The sequence below is a fragment of the Mesitornis unicolor genome, unplaced genomic scaffold, assembly GCF_000695765.1.
Source record: "Mesitornis unicolor isolate BGI_N332 unplaced genomic scaffold, ASM69576v1 scaffold35190, whole genome shotgun sequence".
In the NCBI taxonomy this organism is placed as follows: Eukaryota; Metazoa; Chordata; class Aves; order Mesitornithiformes; family Mesitornithidae; genus Mesitornis; species Mesitornis unicolor.
The window spans coordinates 6,307-21,233 of record NW_010160896.1 but is presented as its reverse complement, the minus strand read 5'-3'; the positions used below and the strand labels follow the sequence as shown (position 1 = coordinate 21,233).

Below are 14,927 nucleotides of genomic sequence, written 5' to 3'. Positions count from 1 at the left end.
TGCTGAACCTGGCCTGAATCCTTCCCTGGGCTAAACACCTTCCACCCTCCTCTCCATTTCAGTCTTTGTATTGTTTGAGTCTTAGCTGCTACCACCTTTTAAAAGGAATTTTCATGTTCTGAATATTAGTAGGATAACATTTTTGCTGAAGATTACTTGGGTTTTTTCCTCATCCTGGCCAAATATCACACATATACAAATAGGCTGAACAGAGGGGTAGTTACTGAGCAGGGTGGTGTCTTGCTGCTCGCTAGGGCGTACTCAAGATGGTAAAAGCGGCTCTTCGGTATCTCAAAATACACAGACTTTGCTAAACAAACATTTATCTGAGTATAATTTGGTAATTAAAAATGAATCAGTAGCAGGACACCCACTAATAGGGATATTAAAAGGGAAAAATAAAGAGCTAATCCTAAGGCTGCACAAACATTTAGCCACAGGACGTCTGGACCACAAGCACTACAAAGCAGTCCTACAGTAACAGCATTATCTGCTACCATGGATTCCTAAAGACACTTCATGGACACTTTACGGGTGAGGCAAGAATCCAAAAAAACCCAACAGAAAGGCCACAGAAGAGAGGTCTGAGAATGGGTTCCACCTCAGCTGGGGTTCAATGGCCAAAATGTGCTCTGTACTACGGCAAACCTTGCACGGTCCCAGAGCAGCACAGTGGGAAAGCTCTGCTCCCTTTTTTTCCCTCCTCCGGCCTCACTCGGGGGATGCCAGGCAGCTCCCCGTTCTCCTCTCTGCCCTCCAACCCAAATGAAGGCAACTGCACAAACACAGCAAAAGCACAACACTCACTTTTCCAGGGGCACACTCTGTCCCATCCAGTGGGGGTCCTTTCTTGGTCTTGCAGAAATAGGGGTTGTCTGGATGGCTGCACCACAGCTGCTTGCATGGGTCGAAGGTCCGGAACTGAAATGCAAACATTCGTGAGGTGAAACTCAACATCAGATTGTTGATACCTTTCAGATAAGGATTCAAACCACCCAGTCAATTCCTCTCACACACACCGATACCAACAAGTACAGAAAGAAAAGGGCAGTGCTTATTCCTTGCATCCTCTAGTCCTGAGCTGGTGAGAAGAGGAAAGGGGGAAGACACTCACGAGTGGGAGGAAAATGAGGGGTTTTTCCCTTTCTTCCTTGGGACCACTACCACAAGTCTGTGTCATGTGGACCGTGCTGCTGGCCACTTGACCACCAAACCAAATGGCCCAGATGGATGCGCTCCACCATAAATATCACTCTCCTCTTTATGGTTCTGTTTAAACTACTCCATTAACTGCTCTTCAATTATGAGGAAACACATATATTGCAGCTCTTAAATAAGGCCAGACACCAGCTTGCTGAAGGCACGTTTGCCTCTGCGCCGCCTGCCCTGGACGTACCGCTGTGCACATTTTATAGCCAACGCCAAAATCAAAGCGGCACTGCTCGTCCATGGAGTAATTGATGCCTGGCAGCTCAGGAAGCTTGGGCCAATCGTGTTCAAAAGGGTCGTCAAGAAGACAGTCGTAAGAGCTGTGGGAAGATACACAGGAAAAAAATAATGAGAAAATGTCCTATTTCTTTTTTCAAACAGCAAGATCAAAGCACTTACTCTTAGCAAGGCAATACTCCTTTTGTCCAACCTCTTTTCTGTCCTACTTACACACAGTGACTGCTCCCTGAAGCACAGACAGCCCCTTCTGCAGGGTTATTGCCTGGAGCAACCTGACTGAGCACTGGAGGGGAAGATCCTACAGCAAAATCCCTGCGCTTGCCAGACGGAGACTGTGGAGAGGCATCTCCAGGCCTGCCCTGCCCTTGCACAAGGTGAAAATTGCACTTCACTTTCCTGTCCCAAGGTAGAAAACAAACACTGCCCCACTCTCAGTGCCAGAGGGCAACATCTCCATGTGCGTTGACCTGGATTATGATTCCTAACACAAAGCCTCTGTCCTCACAGGGAGCCTTTCCACTGCCTTTGTGGAGCTGTGCAGCAGGACAGCAGTCTGAGAACAGGCCTTCTTACCTACATCTGCTGTATTCACAGGGATTTGCCTACGGAAAGGGCAAGAATAATGCTTGCTTTTCTCTCATTCCTATTTAACTCTGAGGTCTTAAAATAGCGGCACTGGTGGGCTGCTCCTCCTGCTGCTCCTTGGGGTGTTTCACTTCAAGCTCTGAGCTCTCAATCAATGACTATTTTATGCTTCACGTCATGAATAGGGCTGCTTCTGTAGGAGATGTGGGTCAACTCGTGGAGTTTTTGCTCGGTTTTGATTGGCAAAACCGGCTATTTGCAATGGAGAAGGAAGCCTGAGTAAGAATCGGTTCAAGTACACACAGGGATGGAGACTAGAGCCAGCAGGCCAGAGAGCTGTTCTCCTAATTCAGATATGGGCACACGTGCATTCTTCAATCTTCTACACCTTTTACTAGTGCCTTTTCCAGTTTAGGGCTCCATCCTGCCAGTTTCACAGCACAACTCCTAGAGAAACCAAAAACCTAGGGAAAACACCAGCTACCTGACACCAAGGCTGCCAGAGAGACTCCTGCTGCCATCCCCAGAGGATGCCATGGGCTTCCAGTAAAGCCCCAAGGGAGGAGACACTGATCCTGCTTTACAGCCTTTCTAAGATGGATTTGAAGGGATACAAAAAAAAAAAGAGTATTGCAAAAAAGGTGATCAGAAAAGGGCTCCATGGAGGAGTCCAGACGTGGCGATGGCGCTGTCTTGCTGCTGCCTACTGGGACACCTTTGGAGGCTGAATCCCTGTTTGGAAGCAGAGCCGGCCACCCCAGAGGACCCCGTTCCTCAGTACCCCCAGTGCCCCTGCGCTCTTGTGTTTGCAACAAGGGTCCTGTGCATGACACTTGTGCCTGCTCCTTCACACTGGGACAGCCTCCTCTCTCCTCTTTGCTGTCTCGCATGGCAGCACACTGGCCCCACAACCCACGAACAGCAAAAACCTCCGTTTCCTTTAGTACAACAACTACCGCCGAGTGCTGACGGTCCTTACTGTATGTATCTCTTGAGTTCTTGGCCGCTGCATCTGGACCAGTGGTAGCGATGAAAGGCAGCCTGCACCAAGGGAGCCATCACACTCCCCATGGCTGTCTCGTCCCCACATCTGTTCCCTTGCCCGTCGTGCTCCATTCCCAGCCTGAAACACAGAATTGGTGTCAGAGCCCGGTTCTGCTCTGCAGCTGCTGAAACCGCTGTAAAAAAAACAATTTCTCATGCACATGGAATCACGCAAAATGAAATTGCTCTTTGCATTCTGTAGATATCACCTGCATTTCAAACTGATCTGCTTTGATGGCAAAACGTAAGGACTCTCTGAATGCACGCTCTTTTATACTTGATTTGTTAATTCCAGGAATGAACGTGCTAAACGATGATGACTTCTTATGTTTCGGATAAAGGCAAACAATTCTGCTCATCAGGGAGCAGTTCACTCAGACGTTGAGCTGTTTGTGTTTGTATACTCATTTATCAAAAGCACCTATTAAACACAGAGCTCACACAGTTATCACGCTGCATCTCCAAAGAGCCAGCATGGTTTACATGTTACATCTCTAAGCGTGCACCTGGTACAGCTTTATATGCAAGTGACTTGGTCATCTCCAGTTTGGCTGGATCCCTCCTATGTTACTGTGACACCAGCAGAAACACCCAGTGTGGTAAATAAGTAGCCTGTACTACTAAAGGAAGGCAAAAATCAGCTCATCAGTGCTTGACATGAAATCATCCAGCCAGCTAACAGACATCTTTGCTTAATCAGTTACGTTATCATTCCTGAAGAAGCGCCAAGTCTAACAAATCAGCACTCCCAGTCCATGAGAAGTAAGAAGGTGAGGATGCTTGAGCAGCCGCTGTCCCCACTGCCTGGGCCTGCCAGGTTTCTCACTGACCCTTCCTCACCCCACAGAGAGCTGGTTCTCCCTTTCCTCCCCTTCCCTTCTTCCCCCACTTGCCTGTATTGCTTAAACCACTGATACATTCCAAGGGGATGAAATAAAATGAGGATAGCTTTCATATAGCCATTAAGATTAAACCCCTTGAAGCAAGCAAGAGATGCAGCACCCTGTTTTGATGGTAATACAATTTTAAGAGTTAGACTTACACATGGCCAGTTTCATGAGCAACAACAAAAGCTGATGAAAACCCATCCTCATGGTTGAGAGTACAGCTTCGGACCGGGTGGCACATGCCAGTAACAGGAGCGTATCCTGTTGAAAGAAATCACGTCTGATTCATTGACCAATTTAACTGATTTTAAACAAGACACCCCAACACATTTACTACCTGAGAAGAACCTAGGGGTCTTTTCCTTTGACTGTCAATTCTTTCTCTCTGTGCAATTGCTGTCAGAGTAAATGGCTCTGGCAGCCTGAAATTGATTCCACAGACACCTGTGTTACTTCAGGCACCAAAAATGTACAAGATTCCTGTTCAGTTAACAGGTAGAGCTGCAGGCTGGGGTTTTTCACCTGTGCTGATATTTGTATCTTCATCACCGTGTTGCCTGGCGCATATTGCTTGTCTTTTCCTTCGTGAAAGCTGAAATCTTTCTGAAGACAATGAATTTGGCCTAACATCCCATCCTGACCAGCTCACCCCAAGCCTGCCAGCCCAGACCTGCATGAGAACTGGGACCCTCATGCCCCCGAAAAGGTGAGGGGTGTATGGAGGTACTGAACGCAAATGGCTAAGACATCTCCAGCTCAACAGCCAAAACACAGGGTGTTTTTCAAAAGGCTATTTGGAAAAGCAGAAATAACGCTTCAGACAGCATGGGTTCACCAGCAAACGAGCACAGAAGCTTTCTTGGTATAAAGCCTGAAAGCAGGGCATTCTCATCCAGGTTTCAGTACATCTCTAAATCTGAACACTGCCATAAGTATTTGCTGCACAGAGGCCCACATCACTCATTGTCTTGGGATCACAAAACAATGCAATTTTCAATTTTTCCTCTTTTCTGGCAAGCACTAGCCAAAACCCACCAAGTCCAGACAGTTTTCTGCTCAGCTCAGCTGCATTACCTTGCATACCAGCAGGCCCAAAATCTTGCCTGGTTAAGAAGATGGCGTGGTCGTGGTGCTCAGAGTGATTGGGGTCCGACTTCTGCTGCTGATAGGCCCAGCGGCAAACGTTCTCCAAGCTCCTCGAGGGATTCCCCCGTTCGATCAAGCTGATGGACTGAAAGAGCAACACGTCAGACCCAGGAGCTCCTGAACACACCAAGTTCTGACAAGTTCTGGTTTTCCTGGAGCACCAACCAGGTCCCCACTTCTCTTTTCCCAATACCCTGTCACTCTCAGTCATGGGAGTATTCTTGCCTATGAGGAAAGGAAATGTTAACAGTGACCATGTGTGTATAATGGTACATATTATGGGAGTTTTTCTGAAGACACTGTAATGAGCATTTACATTATCTATGCAAATAATGGCCTTGCTGTGTGCAGCCTGTAACACACTGGAGAAACACGCAACTTGATGTTAGGATGCAATCAGGATTTTTGTTTTGTTGAAACTTGCTTCCATTCTGGACTGCCAAACAGTGACGTGACAATTCACTGGGATAAACAACAAGGCAGTGGCACACACAGCCTGTGCGGTGGAAGTGAGTAACAGAAACCCATAGGACAGTGCCTCAACGGGAGCAAAACACTGTAGTGCAAATAAATGTGCTGGTTAACGCAGATAAAACATCTGTTTCTGTGAGACTTGTGCTACAGTGTGTGCTTATGAGCTCAGTAAATTTAATTACAAGGCAAACATCAAGCTGTGCTGCAGCTGTGCCGCAGAAGGGGGACAGCACACTCAGGGTGTGCTGGGCAGGGACAGCAAACGTGTGCTTCCACGGCCATGCACGGGATCCACGGGGACTGTAACTGCAAGGATGAAGATGGAGAACGAGTTCAGAGGCTTGCTCACCTTCGCGTACCCCAACATGATCATTCGGACCAGCACAACGTTTATGTGAACACCCAGGGATTCATCGTGGTAGATTTCATTCACCTGAGGAGAAAAAAAAATAAGGCAAAATTAAAAAGGAAAAAGTCACTGACGATACCGAGGGAACTCCCAAGGGCAGGTATATGTTATTTCACGTGCTTATGCCACTGCTGCATTCTCAGAAGAGGATTCAAGTCTCAAACCACTTCCAAGCAGTGAGAAGTGTAGACTGAACTTCCTGAAGCACATCAGGGTCCTCACGTTTAATGGCCTTGGGCCCAGGGCCAATAGGAAAGTTGATGAGGGCAAAAAAAGACTTCAAGTTCAAACCCTGCAAGTGCTTATCTGAATGCTGAATTTCACTCATTTGATAAACACAATGAGGGAAATGGGGTTATTCCTGAGAGTAGGGTTACAGCAGCATGGTCAAGTTCCCCGAGGGATGTAAAAGCAGACAGAGTTTGCTTTAACACTGCTAAGACCCCCCCATCCAACCCCTGTGGCCACCTTGGCAGTGCCATCTGGCCACTGACTGTGGGTGAGCCCCAGCTCCTGCTCCTGTTTGCTTTGTCAGTCGTGTCTCGCTGCAACCAGTTTAAGCACACGGGATGAGTGTTTTAGCCTGGAGAGTGAGCGAGTGAGCACATTCTGTTCATTCTGAAAAGGCTCCTGCAGCAGCAGCTCTCGCTCAAGGAAATGTGCCCTGTCCTTGGCAATACTTGAGGACTGGACCGAAGGCCATTTCTGCATTCTGAAGCAGAGTATTCAGACCGTGACACAACCAAGGAGGCCCCGGCTCTGCACACGTGTAGGCGTGTGCTCAGCTTTAAAGATGTGAGCAGTGCTCTCAATTCTTAAAATTAACGGGTCCAGTGTTTCCAAATCCCAGGAATGCTTTGGAAACTTTCGTCTGGAAGTTTTAAAGTCACCAGCACTGCCAGAGCCGTAAACGCTGCAGTACACCTTACAGGGTAATGGTATCCCCAGATACGTGTGACTTCTGCAGCTCGACTGCTCCATTAACAAAATGCACCAACTGCACAAACCCAGGTAACCTTTATGTGGCCTGGCAAGGTTTACTACGTTAAAAGCAACGACCAGCCTGAGAAAACCCCGTCCGCAAGGCAACCTCAGGAGACCCCACACCCTCGTCCTCAAAACCCTCCAGAAATACCCAGGACCAAGCAAACTGCAAAGCCCACAGGGAGTCTCCTAAAACAGTCCAGATCAGGTCTGCACTGAGACCTGCACTCGACATTTAACGGCAGAATTCTGATTCGAGTGTTGCAAGCCAAAGGAAATACAGATCAGACGGTCCCACTGTTAGTTCTAACACCCCAATACGTTTTGGCTCAGTTTTGCACCTTCCAGCAACACTTGCAAAGCAATAAAGATCACAAAGAAATCCAGTATGCAGTTGTCTGTGAAACGAGCAGCTGATGAGAAATAACAGCCTTGTTAGTGCTCCCATGCAGGAAAGCCTGCGCGTCCTTCATCTCACACACTGGGGCTCAGGATCACCCCCAAACAAGAGGAGCCCACGTCCCCTTGAGCCCGGAGGGCACAGCACAGATCCAGAGGTGACGCTGCCCTTCCACCGCGCACCAACAACCAAAATGTTTCATGGCGGGTTTTGTTTTGAAAAACACTTTTTTAGAAGCAACTAATGCTGCTGACCCAGTTTTTCAAGAGAAATTAGAATTATGTGGTCACTGTTGTACTAAGAAGAGTATTTGTGGGAGTGCAGCTAAAAACCCCTGAATTATGCAGACAGCTCAAAAATTGTTCTTCCTGAGGACCCTCCTTGTGTCTGGGAAGGTGAGAAATGTCCTGCCACCAGAGCAGAAATTAGGGGCTAAAAACATCTGCGGATCATCAATGAAGTTACTCATCCCCCTCAAAACAGCATAAATATTATATTATGGGTAACTGGTGAAAAATAACCCCCACTGTTCAGAGGCTGGCATATTTGAGCAGGATTTCGAGGTTTGGGGTTTTTTTTAGTCGGGCTAAAGAGAACTTCCCCTTCCCCCAGGGAAAAGGGTCATTCTGAGCTGTCCAGACTGTGGGACCTGGCACGGTGCTTCCAGTCCGTGGGTTTTAGAAACATGGTCCCTTGTAGGGGTGGCTGAGAAGAGGCTGTCAGCAGGAGCCAGACCAGAGCTCAGAGTGCCTGTCCTGTGAAGCAATTCCTCCAAAGTTCAGCTCTTCATCTCGTATCTTCTCCCCATTAATGCAACAGTGGATTCCACCAAGACTTTTATCACAAAAAACAGTTTCCCTTGCACCAAGAAACAACAAACTTCCCAGGAGTGGCTTTCTTGGAGACAAAAAGGATCCTGGAATTGACCTAAACATTCAAATGGTCTTCAAGATCTCCCCACAATGCCATTTTTTACCCCATTCTTTGTGGATTGCTTTGGAGGACTCTCTCAAGGAGCAAGTTTACATTTACTCTGTGACCAAGACACGGGAAATCTGGGAAACCTGTAACCATGCCAGAAGGCCACAAACCTCAAAAAAGTGCTGCAAGCATCAGTGCAGACTGCAGCACTTCCACACTGCTGTAACTGCCTGCACCGGGGCTAAAATGGCAAAGGAAATGACATTAAAGATGCTGGTCCTGCTACACAACACAGACATAAATCCCACCCCAGTGAGCTGGATTTGTCTGATCCAAACTTGTGAAACACATCCCTGGTGTCCAGCCGGCCACACAGCCCCTGCTGTGGGATTTAAAAGCAAACAGCAGTGCGTCTGCTTTTCGGAAGCAGTAAGCACACACAGGCAGCCTTCACTCACTGCGACAGCAATGACAACTGCGTGAGTCTGCAGATAAAGCGGGGAAGCGTCTGTTTACAGAAGGGATACAAAACTGCTCAAACAGACCAAATAATTGCAGCCAGCAAAGGAGCACAGGCAGGGGGAGATAACAGCTGAGCCAGGGACTTCAGGGGAGCCTCACCCGTGTTGACACGGTGTGAGTGGCACGGGCAAACCCACGTTCCCAAACTTGATGTACTCAAAAGACAGCGATGGGAGAAACCAAGGCCCCTCCAGCAAGACCTTTCCAGCAAGGAAAAGCATCCGGATTCCCACTGGACATCCCAGTTAGGTTGGGTGGTTTCTGAGCACCCCTTGCAGCACGAGCAGCTGCACAGTGGTTTTGTGCAGGTTCCATGCAATTCCCCATCACGGCTGCCCACCAGTGCATGCAGACCCTACCGCCACAGTGCCCTGGCAGGGGCTGCAGTGCTGATCCGAGGCAATCCGAGCTCCCAAATGACCTGGGGATATAGACCACTTGCCCAGCTAAGCCTCACCATCGCCACTCTGCCCAGAGCAGCTCCCAGACCTCCTGGTATAAGTGTTCCCTTCTGACTCTCAGCAGCACTGGGAGGTATGGGTGCTGCTGGGTCCAAGCACTGGGAGCCATGAGAACCCTGGACTCTGCTCTTCTTCCTCTTTTTATCACTGGCTGCTTCTCCTTTAATGCCTTTTGATAAACAGCTCAATACAAGAACAGTATTGCCTTGATTACCAGCTCTTAATTTTCCTCATCTTTTCTTCTCATTTCCTGTTGTACCTGCACCTCATTTAAAAAGTCATATAAAAGATTACCATGGTTAAAATCCTGACAGGAAGGACTGGATGGTCACACAAGCATTCTTGCTGAAAGAGGCAATGATCTTTGCTGTCCTTGACCCACAGCTGCTGCAGGAAGAGGTACCTCGGTGTGCACAGGCACAGGCTCCCACTCCCAGCAGATGGAGCCACAGACGCCTGTGAAACCATGGAAGTGTTTTGGGACAGTATCAGCTCTGCTGCTGACAGTTCAGTGTTCCGTTCAAACTAAAATGACAATATTCATCTTTAATAAGGATGTATTGTTGATGTTTCATGAGGTATGTGGTGAAAAGAAAATGATTCCCTGCAAGTACTCTATCAAGATATTTTGTTACACAAACAATGACTTCTCTAATTTTCTGGATTCAAAACTTTACTTGCTTCCACATTTGCCAAAGCTAAAGCTACGTTACCTCCTATTTCACATTCTCCAGCAATACAAGTTACAGCCACAAGCTCAGGGACGCTGGCATTTCTGCAGCGCTGCTGGCCAGGATCGTGGGGCAGATCCGCACAGAGAAAGGACACAGGTTATTCCTGTCTGCCCATTACCTGTCTGCTTGTACACACTGCGGTCAGCTCTCACTGCCCTGTGGGACTGCACAGAAAGGAAGGAGCTGAGCTGGCTTTGCTCCTCTGTCTGAGATAAGAACTGCCAGGCGATGGGTGAGAGACCAGGAAAAGCCAGGAGGACTCTCAGTTCAGTGATGTGCACCTCTAGACACAGGCAGAGGTGAATGCAAAAGCCACGTAGAGTCAGGGCTGTCCTATTGCTGCTGGAAAAAGGTAAATGAGAGGAGTGATGGATGGATCCAGCACTGCAGGTAGTGTGTGCATGGAGACCTGCGGCAGGATTTTTAGACCGATCTGGCTCTCTCTGTTCCTATTGAAGCTGATAATAAAAACCTCATTGACTGCAGCACTGAGCAGTCCTGATACTCGCCTCTCTGAAACAACACAAAATTAAATGTGGATGGTTTTTTTTGGTGCTAAATTAGCAGTACTGATGGACGACAAACTACAGTTGTTATTTAGAAAGGAGATACCCACAAAACTGCAATGCTGAGTGGACAAAAGAGGAACTCTGTCTAAAGCAACCTGAAATTTGAGCATGAATTAAGCATGGAAGTACCACTCTGCTGCCTGATTTGGGCTTATTCTCAATAAGAAAAAAAAGAAAAGATATAAATCCTGCCAAGTCCAAACCCACTTAGAATCCTCAGTGTAACCCAGTGCTCTTATGTGGATATCTTTCTGATCTGTTCCTTCAATCCAGGGAAGCTTTGTCTTAAGTAACCACCCAAGGCAGTAACAAATGTCAGTTCCTAATCACAGAATCACAGAATATGAGGAGTTGGAAGGGACCTCGAAAACTCATCCAGTCCAACCCCTGCCAGAGCAGGATCACCACAGCAGATCACACAGGATGGATACAAGTGTAGATACACTAGGGTCAGCTCACACCACCAGATCCAGCCCTAACGCTGAACCCCAAAGCCAGGGTCACGTCTGTCCAAAGCCCAGCTGCGCTGCACAGCGTCTGCTGCAGCGGATCCGCAGCGAGCCAAGACTTGCTCATGTGCTGGACAATTCCCTCTGCCCAAAAAAGCAGCTTCTCCTACAACAGCCATATGCAGCCACCAGATGTGCATTCACACCACGAGTCGTGCTGTCGGTCCGCCGGTGTCTGGGTGTGAGCTGCAGAGCAGCCAGGCTCAGGGGTGTTTCTGCTCCAGGAACCGCACACCCAGCTCCCAGCGCACCACACTCAAAGGCTTTCTGTGTGCACAGGAGGAGAGGACGTTATGGTTCAACACCGTGGGCACCACAACCCAATGCACAGACACTACTCAACAGCCCCTTTTCATCAAACCATCAACCCTTACTGCTGGAGAGCACCTCCCCAGCAAACTGCAATACCACAGCGACCTAAAACATATACACTCCAATTACAGAAACAGTAGGAGAGGCACGAGACTGAACAAAGGCGCAGGCTGTAAACCCAGCAGACTAAATTCTGGTTTTGCAGTTACAATGTGTGTGTATGTCTGGAGTTTCTTATTCTAGATTTATAGCACCCTATAATTCTATACAGAGTTGTTATAGTTCTACACAGAGTCACGCTGGAAAAGATACCAGTTGGTTTAAATTCATACAGAGAAACAGTTTTTCCTGTCAAATTATATAGATTAGATTTTTCAAATGCTGGTCCGCATTTTGGGAGCCAGAACAGGTAGGGCAGATTTCCAAAGATGCTCAGCAAGTTTGTGCACTTCCAAAACTGTGATGGGCAAAAGCTGGGGGGTGCTGAGCTGTGGGGTTTTAAGTGGACCTGGCTCTAACCATCTAAAAGCTCACTGAGGTCTTCTGGCAATGGCACCAGAAATGGGAGCGTTATGCTACAAGCCACAGGGATCACAGCCTGGACCAAAGGGAGAGGGCATGAGAGGGAAGCAAGGCCTCAGTCACTGCTAGTGCAGCATTTCTGCCAGTTCTGTTACACGAGGTCCAACACAAAGGCGTTGGCCCAAGAAACCCCGAAAACGCATATAAAAATTATCAGCACAAGCATGTAAACTAAGCATAAACCAAGGGCTGATGGCCAAAGTCATTATCATTATTCACATATCTGAAGTGGAACCGGGGAGCTGAAATGGGGTTTTGGGATGAGGGAGAGAAGGAGTTTCTGATACTTTGCCATAGTGAAAGGACTGAATTCTCTCAGTCAGGAATGATGGTGGCTGATGTGAGGCAGAATAAAGAGGTGTTACAAAGATAATCTGTAAGCCTAAGGAATAATTTGTAAATTATTCCAGAAATAAGTGTAAAAAATACAAGAATAACTTCCACATTCATTAAATCATTATTAATTGCAAACTTGTTCTCTTATTGTCTGCCCTGAGGATATCACTTTTCTTTCCTGGAAAGCCTTATGATCCCTACCGCTTCTAAGATGTATCCATATGGATCTGATGCTTACGTGCATGAAGAAAAGGCCGCACGCTGCAAGGTATTACACATCTCCTTTACAGCCATCTCATATACCTTTAAGATTTTTTTTCTAAGACTTACAAACCAGAAAACATTTAAGCCTGAGCAATTCTATCATTCAGTGCTGGTATAATGCAGGACTTGTAACGTGAGTGTGAACTGTGCTCTTCTGTATGTGCATTTCCATAGAATCTGTCAGTGCAGTTCAAGATTGTATCTTTAAATACAGAGTCGTGCCATTGATTTTACAGCAAAAGTGTGTATGTAGACAACAAATACTTGCTAACCCCGCAAGACACCCTATGATAAAGGAGTTCTGTGAGCCTCTGCTCCTTTGCAGTTTCTATATAAACACAGATATTGCCACAGCAGTTAAGGAGCAGACGTTACCAGAAGGTTTGCTTGCTTTCAGAGAGCTGTTAGGTGTTTAACTGTGTGTGTTAGGTGTGACTCTGCGTGTTTATTCTTTAACCAGGTTTCCCTGCAGAATTGTGTTGCAGGTTAGTTAGGAATCATTAGAAATGCATCAAGTTTATATTTTTTCCCCACTGTTTTTCAACTGTTTCCAAATACTTGGAATTACCCTAGAACGTGCCCTAGAGAACTGCTGCAAAAAGGATCAGTTAAAGGAGCATCTTGAGAAGACAGAACCATACCCAACAGCAGCCAAAATGATCCCTTTGGTACCTGTCCCGAGCGAGGTCTCCTGGACGCCCCTGCAGGAGGCCACAGAAGCCTTTCCCACTGCAGAGCACGCCGTGCGGCGCAGGGAGGGTACTCACTATGTTCATCAGGGTGAGCAGGTAGTTCTGAACGTGCTCTTTGCCATGGAACCGCACCACCGAGTCGTCCACGCCGAGCAGCACCTCGATGTTGTAGTCGTCGTCTCCCGCGTGCCGGCGGTGCCTCAGGGTTTCGTTCAGCTGCTGCTGGACGCCGCTGGACAGGGAGCTCAGGGCTCCCAGGCCAAGGAGAGACTCTGCAAGAGATGGTGAGATGTGAGCGTTGCTCCAGGGCTGCTCCAGAAACACCCCCACTGTATGGACACGGGTGAGACCCATCAGGAGCTCTGAGGAGGTGATTCACATGGAACCCAATGAAAAAATCCATTCAACCGTATAGTTCTGTAATTTATCATGCAGTTCTTATTTCACACATAACATCTATCCCTAAAGAGATTTATGCCAAATACTTCACTTCCTAACCCAGAACTTCCCCCTCCTTTTTTTGCAGCACATCAGGCACATGTTCTAGAGCACCACAACATTCGCTGGGGGTGCTGTGCAATCCTTAACTTGTGGCTTTAGCGCTTCAAAGTAGTGTGGTCAGCCCCAGTTTGTGTTGAAAAGGTATCAGATAGCAGTGTTGTGTTTCCCCCCTCATACCCCATCACTGAAACAGCTAAGCTAGAATTTCTGATTTACTGTTTTTGTAATTCTTTGTTTAAAAAGCTGGTGTTGGAATGTCCTGTCCTGTGAGTATCACAAAATATCAGAAGGGTCCCCTGAGGACATGGGTCAAGGGGCACAGTTCAGATGAACCGTTCTGAATTGGCTTTTAAGGGGATGCAATTAACATCCCATACCTGCAATGACTCAAAAGCTCGCTCTTTCATCTTGAATAGTAAAGCAAAACACCACTGTGGATTTTGACAGGAAAAAAGCCATAGCTGTGGACTCCTCAGTTCTTCCCAGTCTCAGCCAGCAGCACAGCAGCACGGCCAGGCAACCAACAGGAGAGATGGGGCCGGTGTGGGACATCTCAGTGTAGCCCATCCGGGAACTGGGCTGAGCTGGAGTCTGGCTCTGATGGGGAGCCAGGGAGATCCCACCCCCCCCTTCCATTTAGGGTAAGAGACACCAGAGCCCTTCAGCACACAGGATCCTGCTGTTCTGCACACCCAGCAGAAGCAGGCAGTGTCCCACGGACAGGAAGGAAAGCATGGCCCTCCCTGCTGCTCCCCTCGACCTGCATTGTAATGGGGCATTTCCCAAACAGTGGCACAGCTTTCCACCCTTCTCTAGATGAGCTGAACAAAAGCCAACGCTGCAACACTCGATGTGGCCCTTCATGTGTTTCCAGCACAAGGGATGTAAGCTGTGCTCCAGGAAGGACAGCAGGAGCAGGGTCAACGCTGCAGACCGTGCTGGATGGCCGCGCTGTAACTCATCCCCTGCAGATCCAACTGCTGGCCGCATTCACTGGGCAGCCTCTCCCTCCCAGGTACCACAGTGGTTCCCTGCAACTCTTAAATCACTCCCCAAACCCCACATCAACCGTCGAGGTTGTCCCCAGCTGTTTTCAGAAGCTTAGCCCGGCACTGCGGCTGAGAGACCAGGCCTGCAGACAGCTTT

The 14,927-nt window shown here is 48.0% G+C and overlaps 1 protein-coding gene across 1 annotated transcript in view; it reads right to left on the bottom strand.

Moving 5' to 3' along the window:
• ADAMTS3 (ADAM metallopeptidase with thrombospondin type 1 motif, 3) overlaps positions 1 to 13,552 on the bottom strand; it is a gene marked incomplete at both ends in the record, with an annotated part of 26,124 nt that extends 12,572 nt beyond the window's left edge. The window contains 7 exons of the mRNA XM_010191382.1: positions 808 to 921; positions 1,397 to 1,529; positions 3,014 to 3,157; positions 4,121 to 4,226; positions 5,040 to 5,196; positions 5,935 to 6,018; positions 13,356 to 13,552. Of these exons, the coding sequence (XP_010189684.1) occupies positions 808 to 921; positions 1,397 to 1,529; positions 3,014 to 3,157; positions 4,121 to 4,226; positions 5,040 to 5,196; positions 5,935 to 6,018; positions 13,356 to 13,552 (935 nt within the window). The remainder of the gene's footprint in view (positions 1 to 807; positions 922 to 1,396; positions 1,530 to 3,013; positions 3,158 to 4,120; positions 4,227 to 5,039; positions 5,197 to 5,934; positions 6,019 to 13,355) is intronic.
• Positions 13,553 to 14,927: the final 1,375 nt, after the last annotated feature.